The 15,323-nt window shown below is 38.2% G+C and overlaps 2 protein-coding genes across 2 annotated transcripts in view; both read right to left on the reverse strand.

The window, feature by feature from the left end:
- rpl37a (ribosomal protein L37a) overlaps positions 1-1,974 on the reverse strand; it is a 3,005-nt gene extending 1,031 nt beyond the window's left edge. The window contains exons 1-2 of the mRNA XM_016249899.1: positions 1,881-1,974; positions 339-467 (exon numbers count right to left, since the gene is read on the reverse strand). Of these exons, the coding sequence (XP_016105385.1) occupies positions 339-467; positions 1,881-1,883 (132 nt within the window). The 5' untranslated portion in view covers positions 1,884-1,974. The remainder of the gene's footprint in view (positions 1-338; positions 468-1,880) is intronic.
- A 3,203-nt stretch (positions 1,975-5,177) lies between these two features.
- Positions 5,178-15,323, reverse strand: part of LOC107564758 (uncharacterized) — an 11,087-nt gene continuing 941 nt past the window's right edge. The window contains exons 3-10 of the mRNA XM_016249910.1: positions 11,164-12,857; positions 11,046-11,067; positions 9,015-9,101; positions 8,457-8,573; positions 8,059-8,095; positions 7,551-7,599; positions 7,345-7,396; positions 5,178-6,694 (exon numbers count right to left, since the gene is read on the reverse strand). Of these exons, the coding sequence (XP_016105396.1) occupies positions 5,178-6,694; positions 7,345-7,396; positions 7,551-7,599; positions 8,059-8,095; positions 8,457-8,573; positions 9,015-9,101; positions 11,046-11,067; positions 11,164-12,857 (3,575 nt within the window). The remainder of the gene's footprint in view (positions 6,695-7,344; positions 7,397-7,550; positions 7,600-8,058; positions 8,096-8,456; positions 8,574-9,014; positions 9,102-11,045; positions 11,068-11,163; positions 12,858-15,323) is intronic.

The raw sequence follows: 15,323 nt of genomic DNA on the forward strand, positions 1-15,323 counted from the left end.
TCTTTAAAAAATCCAGAAAAAAAAAAAAAAAAAAAAAAAGTGTACGAACTGTTTTAAATATTGATAAATGTTTCTCGATCAGCATATTATACTGATTTCTGAAGATCATGTGACACTGAAGACTGGAGGAATGATGCTGAAAATACAGCTGTGCATCACAGAAATACATTACAGTTTAACACACATTCACATAGAACACAGATATTTTAAATAGTAAAAATATTTCAGAATATTACTGCTTTTGCTGCATTTCTGATCAAATAAATGCAGGCTGTGTGAGCAGAAGAGCTCTTCTGACCGCTCGTGTGCAGTACACGAGTGTCTGGTGTGCGTCTCACCTTGCCGCAGAAGGAGCAGGTGTATTTAGCGTGCTGGCTGATCTCGATCTTCTTCACCATCTTCCTGAGCGACGCACCGTAACGGGTGCCGTACTTCCCCACAATCCCCACCTTCTTGGTGCGCTTGGCCTGAGCGGGAAAAACAAACGAACACTTCAATAAATGTGGAGCTTTCAAATCAGACAGACGAGTCTCATGAGTTCCTGAAGACTTCGAATTAGCAAAAATGACTTTTGATGAAAGTCTGTTGAACGACTGCGTAATATTAAAACTCATTTACACCACAGAATAAAATTCATAACTGCAACTCATCAAGATTGACTTTCTCCCTCCTCGCAATTCTTTTTTTTTGTTCATTCTCATAACTGTGAGATATGAACTGAATTGCAAGGGAAAAAGTCTGAATTGAGATGAACTCGGAATTGCAAAAAATTTTTTAAAAATCTGAATTGTGAGAAAAGTTGCAATAACTTTATTCTGTGGCAGAGATGAGCTTCTATAGCTATAACCCAAATCAACATCTCACAATTCAGACTTTTTTTCCTCTCGCAATTTGGACTTCAAAAGTGTGAAATCTGAGAACAGCAATAAAAAAGACATTAAAAATTATTATTATTTTTTTTTAATTAAATTTACAAGACAAACAGTCTGAACTGTGAGTGTGAAGTCACAGCTGCTCTTTTTTATTCTCGGACAGAAATAAGCTTCCACGGTTATAAACAAGCAGCAGCAAGTCAACATCGCCAACTCTTTTCGCCTCACAATTCTGTTTATATCTCAGAACTCTGAAAACTTAAGAGATAAGAGGGAAAAAAGGTCAAAACCGTGAGATTGTCGGTCACAATTAACATTCATTTTTTTATTCTGTTGTATATTAATAAGCTTCCATAACTTGCACAGATCTAATGTTGACGGTATTAAATTCTAAAACAATTCTAGTTGCTCACTACAATGCACATTGCTAGCATATCGGCTGTTTATTAGTACTTCTGAAGCACATATAAACACCATATTCTGCATGAGCATATCTTAAATCCCTTAAAAGGAAATTTGGAGTTTAATAATAGTTAATATTAAAAATTGCTCCCCAAACTAAAGTGTACCCAAAGTTATTTAGTAAAGCTGTAGAGGAATATAAACTGTGCAGAAGAAGAGTTTGAAGTCTTCACATCTGAATGAATGAGAAATACACCACATTAATTAGTGAAGAAAACTATCAACCTACAGACCTCAGCTCGGTCACAGATGCCCTGAGAGTCACACTAATGTCATTACAGCATCATTAAGACAGAGAACAGCGCGTTACAGGTTAAAACACGCGGTTTATCCACGATTATCGCGATCAAACTCGGTATGTTTTCATCGGCTTCACTGACAGCGACACAAGCTATCATAATAAAGCCGTTCTGCTCGCCTGTGCGCACACATACAGCAGCGATGGGGTGCTATTTAACATCGAGAGGATAGAGAGACGAGAAAAGTGCGCTGTTTGAGCGAGATGGAGAAGATGTTTGATGATTCCGCGCTCAGACAAACACTCACCATTCTAGCAGAAGAGGTGCGGAGCCGAAGAGAGGGAGCTACTGCGCATGCGCGATTTACCAGCGCGGACACTGACGCATTATGGGATACCGGAGGACCAACTCCAGAAACACCCAGCCAGAAACATCAGAGCACAGAACGCTCGTGTAGTTATACTAATAGTAACAAATATAATAATAATTTGCAAACTTAATTGTATGCACACACACACGCACACACACACACGCACGCACACACACTCACACTCACTCACTCACTCACTCACACTCACACACACACTCACACACACACTCACTCACTCACACACTCACTCACTCACACACACACACACACACACATATATATGTATGCTGCTTCAGTAAAAGCATTGCTACAAATAATAATAACAGTTTAACTTAATTGTGCATTTAAAAATATATATTGTTTATATTATATATTGTTATATTACAAGTATTATTTATATTTTAAGATTATATTTATTTATATTTTAAGATGTATTTTAAGAATGTTATTTATTATAAAAAATATAGAATTAATGAATTAAACAATTTAAGTATGTTTCTCATATGTAAACATACACACACGTATTTATAATCCTCAAATAAATAACTTATAATTGCATGCATGTTGGCTCTAAATTTATGCTGTTTCAGTAAAAAAAAAATACTGGTTATATAAAATATTTTTTAAATTGTATGCATAAATAATTGCTGATGTTACACTTAGGTTATTAATGATAGATAAATATATTGTAGCATTTCAAATTTTATTTAGATTTTCTACTATATTTAGTTTTTTGTTTTTTTCTACCCCTTCTATTTTTGTTCTACTAGATGTTCGTGCTTGGGCTCGGTTCAAGGCGAGCGTGCCTAGTGTGAGTACTGAAATAAACCTGGCTTATTTGCTAAACTTGTTTTATGAAACAGGCCCCTGATGTGCTTTATCTGAAGTCACATGACCATGTGTGTGTTGCTATTTGCTGTTCATTCACGAGTTCACCAAAGTGAGCAGTGTTTCTGATGAATTCATTTGTTAAATGGCACACAGGTGATACAGGCGAGTGTGTACACCAGCTAAGCATCCTTCCTCATGAGCAAATCGATGGACAGAATTCAGTCAAATCAGCGGTTTAAATCATTCAGCTGGGAAACAAATGTCATGTGTACAAGGGTCTTGAAATAGTTTGTACTCATTTCGCCTCTCAAGTGTTCATTTAACCTTAAATCTAGATTAAAGGGGTCACCGGATGCTACATGCACTTTTACAAGTTGTTGGAACTGAAATGTGTGTTGGCAGTGTGTGTACACAACCACCCTATAATGATAAAAATCCACCCAGTGTTTTTTTAATCTACTCAAATGTTTACCCCTTTCTCAAATCGAGCCGATCTCAGATGCCTGTCTGTGTGACGTCACACTGTCAGGCCCCTCCCACGATAGTTTGATTGACAGTAGCGTTTCAGCACAGACTGGACTGGTGTCTTAGCTCCGCCCTGAGTGACTGTCATCAGTCCGCCAGTGTTTCACCGCCGGAGCAGATGTAGACAAGAATGACTCCTGAGTGATTGAGGTGTTCTGTTGTTGGATGTAATAATGAACAGCAGTCGTCATTTACTCCCGACATCTGAGCCGCTGAAGACGCAGTGGATTACATTGTTTCTGAAGGGAATGCGCCCCCGATCTACATAAATGCGTCTATGTTCGCGCAAATCATTCATGATCCAGCTTCACCTACAGAAGAAGTGAGTATAATGTTTTGTAATGAATCTTTGCAAATCGCCTTTCCTAATTATGTGCTAATAAGCAAGTTTCACGATTAATGCGGCTAAAGTAAACAGCCCCTCAGAGAGCGGCTCGGAAGAGAGGGGCGGAGTCAGCAGAGCTCATTAACATTTAAAGGAAAATGCTACAAAACGGCTTGATCTGAACAGAGCTGTTTTTGACAGGGTAAAAAAGGTGTTTTTTACACTACTATTGAGAAATTTTAACCAAACTATGTTACAGACTTTTCATTAAGACCCTAAAGAATCATATCAACTTTTAGCCTTTAATTTTATTATTATTATTATTATTATTATCAGCTTTTATTATCGTTTTTAAAAACTGCTAAATGTGGATACGACGATTGTTTTTATGTTTAAAACACAAAATGTGTAAAATGGTGACAAAAATTACATCACAATGTTGCATTTGTTAAACTTATGCTTTTATTCAGTATATCAAAATGATTTTGACACATTTTGTTATCTTTTGAAGTTTATCTTGATGCACACAAAATGAAAAAGTACACTTAGATATTTAACACAAGTTCCAAGGTCACATCTTAAAGCAAAAATCCAAAATCTTTAAAAGTTCACATGCGGATCTTTAACGTAATCACACTGAATTTTGCACATATAATCTCAATCATTGATTTAATGGTAATCTTACTCAACTTGTGACTTTGAGACATCAGGGTCCGTGTTCACAAAACATCTTAAGGCTAAAAGTAGCTCATAACTCGTTGATTTAGGAGAAACTCTTAAAAATAATGGGCGTGTCAGTCCTAAATGTTTGCTCTAAGAGTATTTCACAAAGCGTCTTAGCACTAAAACTAGCTCCTAAATCTGTGAAAGGTTAGGAGCAGTGAAGAGGACTCCTAAACCACAAACTATCCAGTTTCTAAGTCCAGTTTGGTTTTCTTTTACGTTTGCATGTCTTACTATCAGCCATGATTATTCCACTGTTAATTAAAAGGCTGTTTATATGCACATCCGCTAATTGTTTACGAGAAGCACACATCTAAGAGGCTGACAATTATCTGAACATATGACACTTAGCCTGCATTTTAAAATCTTTATTTGAATGTGTCAACATAATATCATGCTCTACAATATTTCTATGAATAAATCTCTGACAGAGATTATCAGCCAATCACTGTGTGCATAGTTAATAAGCACGCTGACATCATCCATAGCAACGAGGTAAACCCCGCCCCCTTACTCTGAGCTTAAGACTGCTCTATATTCCTTAGTAAAGGTTTGTCTCTGCAGCTTTAAGAGAAAACTCTTAGCTAAAAGCTTTTAATGCTATTTAGGAGAACTCTTAGTGGTAAGATAAAAGTGGCCCAGGAATCATGTTGATTAGGATTTTTTCAGCCTGTAGAGCGAGAAAAATGTGCTCGCCAAACAACTAGCTATTATTTATAAATTCACTGTTAAATGATCTGTGACCGATCAGTGATGAATGAATCACTCAATCCTTGATTCCCCTTCGTCTTCCTCAGACCCTCTGATCGATGTGACTTAAGCTCATTCAGCTACTTTTCTAAATTCATCAGAGCTGAAATCTGAGCAGGAGAGGGTTTGAGTCCAGATTTCAGCTGTGTTTTTATTTCCTGGATTAAATATCGTTCATCCAGCTCTTTCAAAGCGTCAAACAGGAGACTGCATTTGTCTGTATTTTCTGGAGAAGACTGCATGATCACTGTTTTGATGTGTTTAACTGCCTCTTGACTGACTGAAGATCTGCTTTCTCTCTGTTTCAGGAGATCTTTTAAAGCTCTCTGACTGGAATCCAGCGACAAACCCATTAAAAAGCAGAAGAAAAGATCCATCTGTCTTTCTAAAGCTTTTTTCATCACATTCTGGGAGTTATAGTAGTTAAGGTCTAGACCGGACAGATCTCTGAGCTGGAGCTGATTGTTCCCATTAATGACTTCAGTCGCATATAAAGCTGCCAGAAACTCCTGTATTCTGTGATTCACGAAACAGAGTAATTTACGCTTGCTTTGGTCTTCAGTCTTCTTTATGATTGATGAGCGTATCAGAACACTTTCGTCTCTAATGCCACATTTCTTTAAGTGTTCATAACAGAAGAGAGAGTTTCCATTCAGCAGCAGATGAAACGCTATTCTCCCCAGAGCTATGACGGTCTCTTTACTCACTTGATTCAGTTCAGTCTGAGCTAACAGGAGTCTGCTATACATCTGAGTGAGGGTCTTGGGGAAATCATCACTGCGTGTACTGAACATCTTCTCTGGAATCGCTGCGATGATTCTGCAGTAATCTGGTAAATAACACATGCTGCTGATGCGGCTTGATGTCTGGATGTGACTGATGACTTTATTAGCCATTCTCTGATCACTAATGCTCTTTCTGAAATATTCCTCCTTCTGTAGATCAATAAAGCCTTGGATCTCCGTCACGCGATCAATAAATCCATCAGGAATCTGATTGGCTGCTGCTGGTCTGCTGGTGATCCAGATCTGAGCGTTCGGAAGCAGATTTCCCATGATGACGTTTGCCAGTAGACCAGAGACTGTGCCTGGCTCATTTTCATCAGTGATCTTCTTTGTGTTTGGGAAATCTAGAGGAAGTTTAAACTCATTCAGTCCATCAAAGATCAGCATGATCCTCTCAGAGTCCTCGAGTTTCAGATATTCAGTGTTTGCGAAGCAATGCTGCAGAATCTCCGTGAAGCTACACTTCTTCACCGTCTCTCTGATAATGTTCAGCTTCTGAAAAGGTATTGGAAATATATAATCGATATCAGTGTTTGATTTCTCTTCAGCCCAGTCCAGGATGAACTTCTGCACAGTCACAGTTTTTCCAGTGCCGGCATCTCCCTTCAGCAAAAGGCTCCTGATATGCTGGCCTTCAAACATGTCGTTGCGCATGATCTGTCTATCATCACTGATGTGAGAATCAGGGTCCTCTGTGATGTGTTGTTCAATGAAGACATCATTCAGGCTTTGTCTTTCTCCAGGTGTTTCATTCAGATACTGAAACTCCTCCTTCAGTCTCAGTTTAAACGTCTTTGATGAGGACACTGATACTACAGACACAAACACAGTTCAACAACTATCACAGCACATGCTTTTATCATGTTTACATGAGCAGAGTTCAAAAAACTCATCATTTCATTATTTGTCATTTTATAACTATTTTGTTATTAAGTTTCTTTCTTCCTTATTGTTATAATCTTATGAGTGTGTGGTTTGTTTTCATGAGTAAGAGATAGGAGAATGTCTTGTTTTCAAGGTTTTTAACGTCACATTGTGGTATAATAATGACACTTGCTGGATTTGAGTCTGATCATGAAGCATACACAATTGGGATTAATCAATAAACTCTGCTCATCACTTCGTCTTCTGCTCTTCTCTGACTTTTTTCAGTCATCATCTTGGCTGACTGGAAGACTGTTAGTACAGTACTAGACAAGACTTGCTGTTAACAGGTTTTGGATGTTAGACAACCCTTCCTAAAACTGTTGGAATACCAGACAAAATGCATATTTTCTGACGTGGAGACTTGATCTGATCTTACACACAGAAGAGATCTTCTAGTTCAATTGTGAGTGTTTTATGTTCCATCAAAATTGATGACTGGAACAATGAGTGTCATGAAATAGTGATGCAATGATTCATTTAGGGTTGTAACACAACCTCAATCTCTAATGATTTAAATCATGTCATTATTGGTTACCTGACGATTGGCTCTGTGTGCTGCTCTCTGGGTTGATCACGGACGGCTGGAGCTGCTCCAATAAAAAAGACAAACTCCACATTATGAGGCTAAATGATCTTATTTTAAGGTTTAATCCAGGAGACTTTAATCTACAATTACTAAAACACTGAGATGTACAAACACAGATCTCTATAAACACTTATATTGATGAACAATAACAATACCTTGATGCTGGAAACATCAGGATTCTTCAATGCATTCAAATTCTGGCTTCTGCAGGAGAAGATAGAAAAAGGCTTACATTTGAATAATTCTCCTCAATTTAAACATTTTCTCACTTTAAACCAGCTTCTGGATTAATTTTATTAACAGTATCAATAACCACACTTAAAAAAAAACTTTTCAGTTTTTAAATGCTTTACGTATACAATGAAGTCACACCTCAATTTTGATATTTTCTAAAGGCACCAGGCAAAAAGAAACACAAAAAGCAACATTTGTAACACTTCCAATGAGAAGGGACTTTATTTCTGGCCTCATCAATAGTTCTTTGGTGATCTGCATCTGATCTATGAATGACTGTCACACAGTGACTCTTTCAAAATGTACCTGTATATTTTAAGTGCATCATAAAATCTTGAATAGCAAATTAAGGAAGTATGCCAAATTTGGTGAAACAGGGCTGTCTTCAGCATATTTATACATAACTGTAAAATATAACAGGACTCCCACCTTCTGATCACTTCATCTCGTCCTGTAGAAGCTTCTTCTGTTTCAAATGGCCATAAGAAGACAAAAACAACAAACAGGTTTTTTATAAATGTGTTCAATTGATATAAAATATAAAGTTAAGTATAATATGGTTTTCATTTTAATTTAATGCATGTGAATGTTTGTCTTCAACAGTGCACAGGCGGTCAGAGCTATTAATATTTAGTACTGGTTTCATTAATGCACACTTCAATGTTAAAAGCAATGGTTTAACATTTTTATTTAAAGATGTTCTTTTGGAATAATGGGATATTAAAATAATTTTTGAGCCACATAAAGGTTAATGCTTCCTCTATATTTTCAAAAGTACAACAAATGCATGCGTTTCATACCCACTTATTGCATCCCTGCATTCTCACCTATGCCAGAGTCACTGATTGAAGTGTTGCTCGTGTGCTTTTGAGAATCCGGTGCTCTGGTGATCCGATCATGTATAAATGGCCTGTTTTGGTCATCGGGTGATCTCCTCCAAGAACCTGGAAATGCATGTTTTGTTAGATTGACACAGAAGACAGTTTGACCAATATTTGTAACCAATTCATACCAGATCATACAATATCACACTGTTCTATTTAATGTCGTTTTTATATTTGATCTGCAAATAAATAGCCTTATTTACTCACCCCCACTTACTTTCTTCTTTGAAACAAAAAGATATTTTGAAAAATGCCTCATTGTTTTTTGGACATGCATTGAATGTCAATGGGATCCAATGTTATTGATTTCCAATGCTCTTCAGATATTTTCTATGTTAAGTAAGTAATACAGGTTTGGAACAGTGAGTAAAAGATTATCTTTAGTTTGATTTAAGCTCTATTGACATGAGACTTGTCTGTGCAACGTTACACCTAATCTGTCAACTAATATCATGCAAAGACTGTTAACACCCTCAAAAATGAGGAAAAAGAGGCCCATACACTGGGACGATTCAGAAACTGCTGGAGACGAACGACCCTCAGTGCTGGTAAAGGTAGTCGAGTGACCGTCTCCTTCAAAGTCAATGCCTGCAACACACAAATACATCTGTTTTTGGTCACAGTCTCACTTTTGTCACGAGTATGTCCTGTTCTGTTTTGGTTAATTTTCTCCCTGTATCCATTTGCCTTAGTTATGGTGCATTCCAGACAACTCATAATTTGGATTGTTCCCACCAGCAACCATTTGAGCGATTTTAAAAGCGGTGTAACTGACTCAAATTTCTTGGCAGACTTGAGCATCCTGGCAGCAGCATTTTGTACTCTTTGAAGACACGCCAATGTTCTGTTGTCAGTTCCAAAATAGAGAGAATTACAATAATCCATTCATGAAAAAAAAAAAATAAATCACCATTATTGCTTTCTCAAAATCAGCCGTTTATAAAAAAGAGCCTAAATTCTTTACACCAGTTGTAATTAAACCAGAAAAAGGGGCAGATTAAGCATTGAGCCACTTCCTGATTTCTAGGGCCAAACACAATGACTTTGCTTTTATCATCATTTAATTTCAAAACGTTTGCAGCCATCCAGGCTTAGAAAGTCCTCTAAACAGGCCAATAAATTATCGATCATGTTTATGTCTCACTGGAAGATAAATCTGAGTGTTGTCCACATAACAGTGGAAGGATACATTATATTTACAAAAAAATGGATCCTAAAAGTAACATATAAAGGGAAAATAATATTGGTGCAAGAATCGAACCCTGAGGTACCCCCACAAGGAAGAGGCAAACTGATTGAATTTTCTTTCCCTGTTAAAAAACCAGAGAAAGATCTACCAGTAAGATATGATTTAAACCACTTAAGCACATTTCCCTTAAGACCATCCCAGTGTTCCAGGAGGTCAATCAGTATATCGTGATTCATCATATCGAACGCCGTGCTGAGGTCAAGTAGAATCAGAAGGACATTTTCACCATTATCCATGTCGTCATTCAATACTTTCACCAATATGGTCTCAGTACTGTGATTAAAACCTGACTGAAACACCTCAGCAACAGAGTTTGAAGTCAAGTGGGCCTGGAGTTGTTTAAGAACCACTTTTTCTAAAACCTTAGATAAGAAAGGCAGATTTGAGATAGGCCTAAAATTATTTAGATCATCAGTTGAAAGATTTGGCCACTTTAACAAGGGGGTGACAGTAGCATGCTTAAAATCTGCTGGACAAATGCCCTGATTAAGGCATTTGTTTATTACATTTAAAATGGGGGCACCAGCACTATCAAACATCTGTTTAAACAAATGTGGTGGCATAACATGAAGGTCTAATGCGAGCAACAATGTCAGCCAAAGCTGGATGTCACAGATATATGAACTCTTTTGTTGTGTTTTCATTTTAGTCTTGTCACCTTGTCTGTCCAGTTCCTGTTTGCCCTTATTTGGTTTGTTTACTGTTCTCATTATTAGTTAATCACCTTCATTGTGTCTGCCCCTCGTTATCTGCCCTATTTCAGTTCCTGTCCGTTCAGTTCGAGTTTGTCGGTTATTGCATGTGGTTACCCTATGTGTGTGTGGATATTCCCTTCATCTTTCCCTGTGGATTTATTAAAAAGAATTAAGATTATCTTTGTCGTAGGCTCTTCTGTCTTCACTCCAGCACGTAAGCGTGACACTGGAAGAGTTATTGTCTGAGAATCTCTCCACTTTGTAATAAAATTGCTGGATGATGGCACAAATACAGCAACTGGTATTTGCGGTATATATAGTGGAGTGTAGCGCAGCCTTCTGTTCTCCCTGATTACTCGGTTTGTATATAAGCCCCATGTTTTCATTTGTTCCTTTGTCTGTTCTTGTAAATGCTACATGGTTGTGTTTCTCTTGGTTGGACTCCTGTTTATTGTGTGGATTTGTCATTAAAGACTATTTTTGGAGCCTTCTTGTGCACTTCACTATGTTACAACTTTAATATCACTTCCATGCTCAAATGAACCATGTTTAGCAACAACTTATAGGTAGGAAAAATATATGACTCACCAGTACTCCTACGGCTCCTTCCCTAAAAGGACCATTTGATACAAATTAACATGTTGCAAATAACCAAGATAAGGTACACATTCTCAACTGATTTTTGCTCAAGGATCATCATACATACCTCTGTGGTAACTTCAGTGATGTCACTGTATACGGTGTAGTTGAGTTTCCCCACCGCTGCACATTTGATCTCGTATTCAGTTCCTGCTCTCAGATCAGTCAGAGTAACTGTGTGTTGATCCTTCATCACCGGTTCAGAGGTCCAGACTGAGTCCTGCTTCGGTTTATACAGTAATCTGAGCTCTACTGTAGCAGGACACGCTGGAGGAACCTTCACAACTACACCTTTATCTTTGACCTCTTCAGTGACTGGACGGTCAGGCTGTGATGGAGGAATAAAGCAAACAGCTTCATCACATTCACTTTCATACAGCAGAATGCAGGAACCAGGATTATTCTCCATTTCTCTCGAGGACACAATGAACCTGGCTGGTTTACGATCTTTTGAATCGATCAAGTTCTTAAATGTCTTCAAGTTGTACCTCATGGTCTTTTGGATCTCAGGACTGAGCCAAGACTTTTGCTTTGTATCAGGACGGTTCTCATTATTTTTTCCTTTCGCTGAAGGACTCAAACAGGCCTTTTGTTGAAGCAGCAGCACATCTGTCCAGTCCAATGTTGTGAACATGAAACAGACGAGATTTCCAACTTCCAGATCCATTAATATCAGATCTATGTTGACTTCTGCTTGTGCACCAGCATCCTTCAGCTGTCGGAGGACTGATTTAATGACGTCAGACTCTCTTTCTCTCTCTTTCAGCCATTCTGCAAGGTCAGATCTTCTGAAAGGAGATTCCTCATGTTGTTGTAGAAGTTCATTCAGTGCTGTTTCCTTCATTACGTCTCCACGGATGTTTGGCAGCAGAGAGCCGAGTCTCTTTGTGAGCTTTAGTTTGTACTTGTAACAGTTTTGCTTCATTTGCAGAATTTTATCATGAAATACAGTAAAAGTCAGAGCAGGAGAGTCTTTCAGAAGGTCACCGCATTTCATCTCAGCTGTATTTAAACTCTCAATCACTGATTCTATGGCTATGATTAGATCCATGCCGATGTCCTTCTGAAGTTGTGAAGCTCTTGAGTGAAGTTTGTCCAGAGGATAAAGCCAAACTCTCACGGGAACGGCAAGCTCTTTCTTTTCTCCCAGAAGTTTTGGAAGATCAGTGAAAACCTTCAGAGCATCTTCAAAAGAGGTCGGGTTTGACGGTAACTGGAAATCGCCATAAAACGTGCATGTGAATTTCTGGACTGCATTCTTCTGAGTGTCATCCATCTTCAGACTGACGTTCACATCTACTGAAATGAATTTGAGTTTCTCAAGAGCCAGTTTTGCTTCTCCTTCTACTGTATTCTTGTTCTCATCTGCTGAAACTTCTCTATCAAACACGAAGCAGGCGTCCGCTCCATACAGCACTGCTGTCACCACGTGTGTCGCTATGTCATTATCAAACACATCCTGATTAATTATATTTTCAGGTGCCAAGTGATTTATGGTCAGTTCTTCAAACCTGCAGGTTGAATGATAATGCAGAGTCAGTCTCTGCTGTCTGAAAGACTTCTTGGTGTCATTGAGATATTTGGCTGCTCCTGTCACATTGAGCAGTCCACCTAAAAGACTCAGTTTCAGAGAGTCGTCGATGTTCAGTAAGGTTGATTTGTCCTCAATGGAGTCTGAAGCCGTGACTTTAAAATCTGTGTTAATTTGGGGACGGGTTCGTAAACTCTGCTGGAGCTTTTCCGGATCCCACAGTGTGATTCCTGCAAAAAAAAGGGGGAAGAATTGTGATTGATTACACTTTAGGTCCAATGCGACAGAAACTAGCAGCAGTAAAGACACTGAGGCACGCATGATCCACACACTTTTTGCCACTTGTTTAATAGTATGCAATTGTGGCCAAAAATGATGTAGATAATTGGTATCTTCGCCCTTTATTCAAACGTATTGATGTTCCCTATCTGTCACTCACTTGACGTTGTGTTGATGTACTGACACTAGGAGTCACACTTGGGAGCCCCAAACACCTCTGATAGTTCATAAAAGGCCAATGAGAATTGGTGAGCGAAATTTGCATTTCAGCCACTCCCCCATACAAATGGGTATAAAAGGAGATGGCGTGCTCTACTCATTCAGATTTGTAATTCATTTGAAGCATTTCCAAGGCATTTCCTCCCATGCCTCCACACACTAGTTTTTCCCTGTCAAATTCATGGATGAGTCTGTTTGCTCACCTAAGTATGATTAATTTCTCATTCAGGGTTTGTAAAGAAGATGGACTGTTGATAGCAGCATTGGAAAGGAGTTTGAAGCCTGCTGACACTGAGGCCTCATCTGGGCTCCCAACATCTGGCCGTGTTGCTCAGACTGAGGCCGATTATGAGTTGGCTGCCATGCTGCCGGGAACACTGGGCTAGAGTGGAATCCTCTGCCCTGTCCTGAGTGTTTGCAGCTTAATAATTGGTATCATGAGGAACTTGCAAAGTCATGGAAGGCATCTTTTACTGCCAGGACCCAATCTGCGAATTCTTCCGCTTTCATTACTCTCGATGGTGGGGCAGCCAGGGGGTACATGTATGGCATTAATTTAATGACAAATGTCGAGAGCCCATTATTGTAGCACGAAAGCACATAAATATAATGCGCGAGCACGAATCTCTCCACTTGCATGAGCATAGAGAGATTTGCGAGTGCACAGGACACAGTTTGAGCGTGCACACTTTGAGCTAGAGGAGAAATACATTTTAAGTCCGGTTTTGTGTGAGAGAAAAGGAAATCTGCGTGTGCGTGGAGAGATTCGCACTCGCGCATTATATTTATGTGCTTTCGTGCTACAATAATGCGCTCTCAACATTTGTCATTAAAATAACACCATACATAACCAACTGTTTATATGTAAACCTTATGTGTTTTTGACAGTATTCGAGCAAGCAGGCGTGAAAGATAACTTAATGTGCGCGCGCTTCAGGTGTGCACACTCAAAATGCGCATGTCAGAACAGAATGTGAATGAAATGTTTACTGGCAAGGCCTGACATGCCTCAGTCATTGTGTTGTGTTGTGATACATCATACATATTCATGTAGCAGCAGTGGTGCTGAGAGAACACGCTTGAGAAACAGTTTAGAGAAATCAATCTACGTATAGAAAATATTGGTCACAAATTATTGGTCACTTTCTAAACAATAAAACTGTATACCGCATCTACTGATAATTATATGTAAATAAATCGGTTTTACCGATGCAATTATGTTAGATACGATGCATCATGATACAAATGCCAATTTGTATCCGATGATGCATTGCATCGTTAACTTTTTATGCCGATGCACCGAGCGTATCGGGGAATCTTGAGCCACATGAACAATCAAAGTTCATCACAAGTAGCTTTTCTACAAGCTGAAGTATATACTAATATAGAGAAGATACACAGAGTCATTCCCAGAAACACAAAACACCATCATGGTAACACACAACTTTTAAATAAAGCAATGAACATTCATTAAACAACAGAAGATGTAACATAAACCCTAAAGTACATAACTGATAACAAAAACTATTAAGAAACATGATTATTTAAACAAAATACTTTCAAATGTGGAGCGTCACGCAGTGAATTCTGGGAATGTCAGTTTACAGATTTTGACAGTAAATTATACATTGATTTGTTCTTTTTTACTTCTAAAATCTGTACAATTAACAGCATTTTACTGTAAAATTACATGAAATGTCCATTTAGATCTTTTACAGTTTTTCCCTGTTTACTGTTAATCTATTAAAAAAAACTTCCCGTAGTGTTTTTACAATATTTTACGGTTAAAATTACATAAATTTTTTACAGTGTATATATATTTATATATAATATCTGTGAATGTTTTAGCTGCAAGACATACTGATTTCTGTGATTGTGTGAGACTCAATTGTGATAGCGCTATAGGTAAATAACAAGAAGAATACAAAGTGAGGTAAACTGTAAAACTGTTTCCACTACAAACCTGTGTGTTTGATTACAGTATTAATTTTTAAATATATTATATGAAATAGTAGTTTGCAACATCAAGCATTTTAAGACACACACAGACGCACACACACACACACACACACTCTCACACTCACACACACACACACACACACTCTCTCTCACACACACACACACACACACACACACACTCACACACACACGCACACACACACACACACACTCTCTCTCACACACACACACACACACAC

Source organism: Sinocyclocheilus grahami, unplaced genomic scaffold, assembly GCF_001515645.1.
Source record: "Sinocyclocheilus grahami isolate Dianchi unplaced genomic scaffold, SAMN03320097.WGS_v1.1 scaffold959.1, whole genome shotgun sequence".
NCBI classification, from domain to species: Eukaryota; Metazoa; Chordata; class Actinopteri; order Cypriniformes; family Cyprinidae; genus Sinocyclocheilus; species Sinocyclocheilus grahami.